At 33.6% G+C, this 6,846-nt stretch overlaps 1 protein-coding gene across 1 annotated transcript; it reads right to left on the bottom strand.

The window, feature by feature from the left end:
* Positions 1-524: 524 nt before the first annotated feature.
* Positions 525-6,599, bottom strand: LOC149959052 (protein mono-ADP-ribosyltransferase PARP4-like). Its single transcript, XM_090166394.1, has 2 exons — positions 773-6,599; positions 525-710 (listed from the first exon to the last, which is right to left on the bottom strand). Exons 1-2 carry the CDS (start codon positions 6,457-6,459, stop codon positions 677-679), a joined length of 5,721 nt encoding a protein of 1,906 aa, XP_090022520.1. The 5' UTR covers positions 6,460-6,599; the 3' UTR covers positions 525-676.
* Between the last annotated feature and the right edge of the window lie 247 nt (positions 6,600-6,846).

Here is a 6,846-nt window from a genome sequence, read left to right on the forward strand (position 1 = left end):
TGCATATTAAAAGTCTAAAAAACATAATCATAAAAATTTAAAAAGTGGATAATTTAAATTTCAAAAGATTATTAGATGCTTAGAAATAAATCATAACTATTAAATAAACAAAGGTAATCACTTATAGTACTCATTTTAAAAAAATTCAACTTTCTTTGCTGATCCTACAATTACATGTTTATTTTCCATTTTCCCATTATAAAGAAGGATAAACAATTGCAGCTAAATATTTTTATTTTATACTTGATAAATTTTCTTAAACTTTAACAATAAAATTAGAACAATAATTAAATTAATTTTTTATACAAACTTAGATCTCAGCTTTTAGTATAAATTTCTATTCAACAATGGGTTGTTCTTATTGAAAATTAGTGCTGTTGTAATTACTTTTCCACTACACATTAAAAGCGTATTATTATATCCTATGGTACAATTCACATTAACAACTACAATTATATAAATTCAATCAATTTTTTTAACATAATATAAAGGTTTTATTAAATGTGAAAAAATAAAATCTTCCCAGCTTTTCCCTCCAGTTAAAACACTATATAACAATGGATACTTTTTATCAAAAACCTGTACATGGTCTAATGCTGATGTAACAAACTTGGCTGAAACAATTACATCACTGTTTTGAAGCATGACACTAAGACTTTTAATAACTTGAAAAAAACTACCATCTAACTCCATCAAAATTTCTGCATTTTCTATTGAAAAGTTAACAAGAAGATACAATAGATTAATTTCTAATAGAGAAACATTTACTAACATTTTCAAAACTGTTTCAACTACATTTGTTCCCAATGAGACCAAGCCATTATTTCTAAGCTCGATTTCCATTGATTTAATGCAATCTGCAAAACGTTTAAACAGTGCATTTGGGACATTTGTAGGCTTGAATTTCTTACTAGGGTTCATGCTATCAGTAAAGAAGTAGAAATCCTCCAATGTTTTTCCTTGTTTTCTAAGATCTTCCCTAAAGCAATCAAGTAATGAACTGATAATGGGAAAATTCCCTCCTCTAGTTTTTAAGTTACTTTCCATAAAAATGATGGCTTTATTGAAATCATTCATTGCTTGCAACTTTGAAACTTTGCCCAATTTGGAGATTGACAAAATTTCATTTAGACAACTTGAGAAAATGTTTTCTAAAGCATCTTCCTTTGCCCCATCAATATTAGTGCCCGAGGTGCCTCCATCAGGTGTGCACGTAATGGGCATCGTATCAAATACTTTTATTGGGATTTCATTCGCTATTTCTTGCGTGTCAATTTCTTCAAATGCAATCTTTTTCTTTTTAAGTTGTCGGCTACTGATCTCTTTCTCTATAACTGAAAGGTCTAGAGAAGGCAATGCAGTTTTAGCAGAGCCGAAATATGCCCCAGTATTAATACTGACTTGAGCCTGTTCTTGAATGGCTTTCATTCCAATGAGCTGTGAAGTAGTTTCTGCATTTTTATTAAGTTTATCCTCCATATGTGTGCTGGAGGATCCAAAACCATTAAAATATTCTGCAGAAGTGGCTGGCTGATCTAGAGGATTAATAGTTTGATCTCTTTCGACTATCTTGTATTTGTCTTGTTGTTCCTCGCTAAAGAGGGCCGGGCTGGAACTAGACATTGCACAAGATTGAGCAATTGGAACTGAAGACCCAAAAGCAAATCCACTTGAATTTCGTAAAATTGGCTTATTTGTACTGTCAATAGGACGTGAAGACCCAAAAGTAAATCCACTTGAACTTGGTAAAATTGGCTTATTTGTACTGTCAATAGGACGTGAAGACCCAAAAGCAAATCCATTTGAACTTGGTAAAATTGGTTTATTTGTATTGGAAATAGGACGTGATAGCCCAAAGGAAAATCCTGTTGAACTTGGTAGTCTGGAGATAATGGGAGAACTGTATTGGTTAGCACATTGTTCATGATAATCAGTTAATGTGATAGCTCTTTCTAGAACTCCATGCACCACATCGGGTCTTTCAATAAAATTTATTTCTTTCATTGGTTTTCCGCCAAAACAAGGCACAAGAGCTGAAGCCCCTTGTGGTGGGGGTGGAGGTGGATCATTCATTACCACGTTTAATGCTCTCCCTTTTTCTACTCTCTTGGAACATAATGATTGCATTCTGGGTACAGTTAGCTCTTTTGCTACAGCACATGGTTCTATATTATTTGTTTTATTGCTATCACTATCACTTGGTAGTGATGTTTCGTGCCTTGTCTCCTGCATCTTCTTGGAAAGACTGCGAGCTTTTAATTTTGAGGGCTTTACCCGATTTTCTATTCTGGTATTTGTTGCGACAAGTTTTGGAAAGTCCCATTCGAATTCATCATCCATCACGAGCATATCTAATTCAGAATTATTTCCACATCTATAATCTTCTTGATTGGTGGGCGATCGAGATAGACTGCGACTTCGAGCTTCAAAACTTGGTTTGTTTAATTCATATCGTTGAGAAGCTTCAGAACTTTCTTCAACAACATCCACATTTTTTAGACATATGGGCTCATTCTCTGACGACTCTTCATAATCTAGCATATCGCATTGAAATACATAATTTTCTGTAGGGCAATAGCTGGGCGACTGAATACCATATTCCTCAAATATACCAATTTTTTCCCCCTTCATGACTGAAAATTCCATGTAATTAAGAATATCAACATCAACCTTGTCAAGTAAACTTCCAATATTTATATCAGAAAATGATTCATTAGGATCTGATCGTTTTTCAACTGCAACAAAACTTGTGAGCGATGTTACAAGACTGTACTCCTTGGCTAAATTAGTTATAGTCTCCTTCCGTTCTTCTTTTGACACCATGTGCATTATTTCGTCTTCATTCAAAATTCCATTTTCCCAATCTTTAACATAAGCTCGGGCTGCTAAGCTGTGCAACATAGTGCCAGTTGTTTGACTTAATTCGTAAGCAGCTACTACAGTTGATACTTTTTGTTCCTCTATTTTAGCTTTTAGAGTTGCCATCAAACAGAAAGTGTCTAATGCGTAAACGATTTGAGAAGATCCATTAAATATAGAATACAGCTTTACGGGAGCTTGCATAACGTTATTTTCATTTTGCCATTCAATTTCAATATTTGAAAGAGATGGTTGGTATGATTTTCCAAGTACATGACTTATTTGATCTTTCCATTTGCTTTTTTCCATGGAGTCGAAGCTAATGTGTGATCCGCCAGTTTTATGCGCCAGCAAACTAAGCAAATGATGCTCCGTGCTCTTTCCTAATCCAAAAGAGAACAGCCTTATTTTGTTTAAGCTTAATTTTAGAATATCCGATTCGTCGTTTCTTATACCATTAGTGACCAAAAACACATCATTTTTTTTATTTATTAATAAAATATGGTAGCTTCTTATTGTCTGGGACAACTGACTTTTCCCCATATTAGGTAGCAAATTTGAAAGGAACTGTTTTGCTTTCATGTGATTATCCAATGTAAGTGGGCGAGCTTCAGAAAAAAGTTCCTTATGTATCATCCCATAAGCAACAATATTAAATAACTTATTAGGCTTCATAAACTCTAAAGATAAGAGAACAACGTATAGTAAATTTTGGAAAACTTCACCTATCATAGAATTAGAAGCATCTAATAAGAATATAATGGGGTTTACAGTGGTTTCCCCTTCAAAGTTAAATCTCGGATAAAATGTAACCATACATGCTCTGGTGTCCCTTTCTGGATGTTTCTCAATCCACATTCTTGGAACATGAATTTCATTCACACGAATGTATAATTTTAAGTCTGATAGGGTATTTTTTCCGACTGAAAGAAGTTTGACTACAGCTTTTGTGTCAGTCTTCTTACTAACAACTTCGTGAGTAGGTGAATTAATAGAGAGTATTTCTCTAGCCATCTCAATACTTGTCTCGAAACTGAATTCGTTTATATGAGGCTTCCTCTCCATAAAAATGTCTTTCTGGTTAAAGCTTGGCATTATAAATTCTACAGAATCATTTTCAATGTTTAATTCTGCTATGTAAGTAATTTTAATTATAGCCCGTGTTTTGGGTGGTAAATTTCCAATCTGAATACTAAAGGTATTTTTGGAGGTTCCTTCAAGCAAATATGCTCCATGTCCTTGTTTCTTAGCAGTTTCATATTCTTCACTAGCAGTTTCCTTCTCTTTTACTTCACCAATAATATGTTTGGCTCCAATGAATGCTTCAAAACCACAAATAGCTGCACCTTTATCTAATGGGAAAACATATCTAACCTCCAAATGTTTCTCAGAATCATTTTCATATTCTTGGAACAAGTGAACCTTAGCCACCAAATCCACAATTTGAGCTTTGATATGAATACTTTGCAAAGAAAGATGAATAGAGTGAAAAGGATTTACGCACTCCAATCCTTTAGCTATTTCTACAGCAGCCTCTGGATCAACATTTATATAGTTAGTGATATCAAAAGAGTAATTTATAGCAGTGCCATTGACAGCAGATATGGTTGTGGCATTTTCTGCACAATTACTAATAGACATATCTTTAGAAAATGTTTTATCTTCTGGCAAAGAATATTCAACAAGATACTGGAGTCTGCTCTGACACTGATCGAAAATGACATATTCATTTTCATAGAAATCAGATCCACTTTCTTTTTTTTCGCCAAGGATGCTATTGTAGCCTGATGGTGGGGATGACATTTTGGGATTGCTTTGCAATGTCCTATAAACTTTGCCAAGGGAAACTTCACATATTAATACCATTCTGGTACCCGCAACTGAATTTGGTTTACAATATTTCGTACAGTAACTCGTAGAATCTGTAAAATATATGCCGGGACCCAATAAATTTTTTGAATGCCCTTTATTACTTATTTCAGTTCCAACTGAATTCTGAACTTGCAAGCCTCTCGAAATAATACCCATCAAGTTATTGGGTGATGTTCCATGAAAAAGATGCTTTTTATTGCCCAGAGAATCATGGAATAAAACTGTCTCAGCATTCCTAGATATCTTGAAAATATGGTGAATCTTAATTTTAGTATTTTCAGTTTGAGAGTTCAAAACTAAGTTAGCTATGTCTTCATAATCATCCATATATTCTGATACCTTACTGATGTTACAGCCTAGAGCTCTACATCTCGCTTCGGGGTTATGAACAATATCAAGTGGGTATGACTCTTTCAATTTAATTAAGTCCTGCAGCTTCTCAACCACATTATACTTGTCATTTAGAATAATGAATGATGACAGTAATTCTCTGTTTTGCATTTTAAAGTTGATAAGTTTGTAAAATTCTTCTGAAAGTCTGGTAATTGAGTCATCTTTTCCTTTTTTTAAGAGAAATCCCATTTGCATTATAACTTTCTTCGCTTCTTTAATTTTCCATGAAGGTATTTGAAGTGGCTCTCCTTCTAAAACTTCAACAAGGCTCTGTTTAGTCTCATTCCATAAAATATCTATTGTGTAAATTACAGCTCGTTCCAGAGGAATCGTATTAGAATGTAATTCACGTTGTATTTGTTGAAAACTTAGAGAACCAAGACTGTCAGATAAATACTCTTGGGTATGTATTAAATATTTAGGAGCTCTGGACACTTGCTTTAGAAGGGAGGCATAAATATTGAGAGCTTCTTCCAGTGTTGAAACATATCTGCAAAGTTTTTTCCCTTTCTCTAGATGTTTAATTTCTCCTTCATGACTAAGTACGCAGTACTGGCTTGGTGCATCATAATCATCCCAAAGGCAAGCATGGATTTCCAAAATGCAAAATTGGTAATTGATTAATGGATCATGGGCATTACCACTTATAGTTTTTCCTTTTAGCTGAACATATTTCAGCAAAGTAAATTTTTGAAGTTCTTCCATGGTGTACTCATTTGCTGACACATTTTTCAAAGTATGGTAAGAAAGTTTAGTTTTTTCATTTTTCTTAATTAAAGTTATTTCACCTAATTGAAAATCTGCACATTTAGCACTATTTAATAACAAAAAAGAATCACTGTTAAGAAGTTTACCCTCCTTAATGCAAGACTTAATGAAGTCTATAGTCACTAATGGAATATTAAGTTGTAATGCTGACTTCTGTTTATGACTAAATACTGACAGTTTACGTTTTAATGATCCATAGCCAGTAATGAAGAAATTAACATTGCTATGAAGATTTTTAGAGCATTTCCCACCATTTTCAATTACTTTTTCCTTTAATTGTTTGTACTCTTTTCTTTCCAGGTGTAATCCGTTTTCATCCAAATAAAATTGTGTGTTGTCAAAGACCAAATAATTAACATTATGTTTACTTTTTTCAACATCTGGCTCATCTTCTGTCAAAGAACTTAGTTTATCATAGATTTCATCATGAAGAATCGGTTGGTGTGGGGCAACTATAGCTTTCAACTCCCCTCCGCTAAGACTAAATTCTTGAGTTTTAACAATAGAAAGTTCACCATTTTCAAAACATGAGAACGACGATACCATAGGGCAAAGTGTCTCTAACATTTTGCTTGTTTTCCAATGCTCGCTAAATTAATGAAACCAGGAACTGTCAAATCTTTTTACTGGAGCTATTTGCGTAATTATGAAAAGAGAGTCGCTATTAACACAGTGTGACAATAGTATCTAGGATATTGACACACATAAATCACTACCGCCCCTACAGAATACGTAGCAGAAGAAGAAGTTCCTGTTGAAATAAACTTATGGTGTCAGCCAAAGACCTAAGACACCAAAATAAACAAAGAACTCAAAATATAGTTAAAAGTTAACTTGTAAATATAAACCTAGTAGTAATAACTAAGAACAAACCATACATTAAAAGATAACGGGAAAAAATAAAACTGGGGAAAAGCTCCCAAGAAGCACGCTACGGAAATCAATGAGTCCAGA

This window comes from Leiobunum rupestre, chromosome 2 (assembly GCF_980474605.1).
Source record: "Leiobunum rupestre chromosome 2, qqLeiRupe1.1.hap1, whole genome shotgun sequence".
Classification (NCBI taxonomy): Eukaryota; Metazoa; Arthropoda; class Arachnida; order Opiliones; family Sclerosomatidae; genus Leiobunum; species Leiobunum rupestre.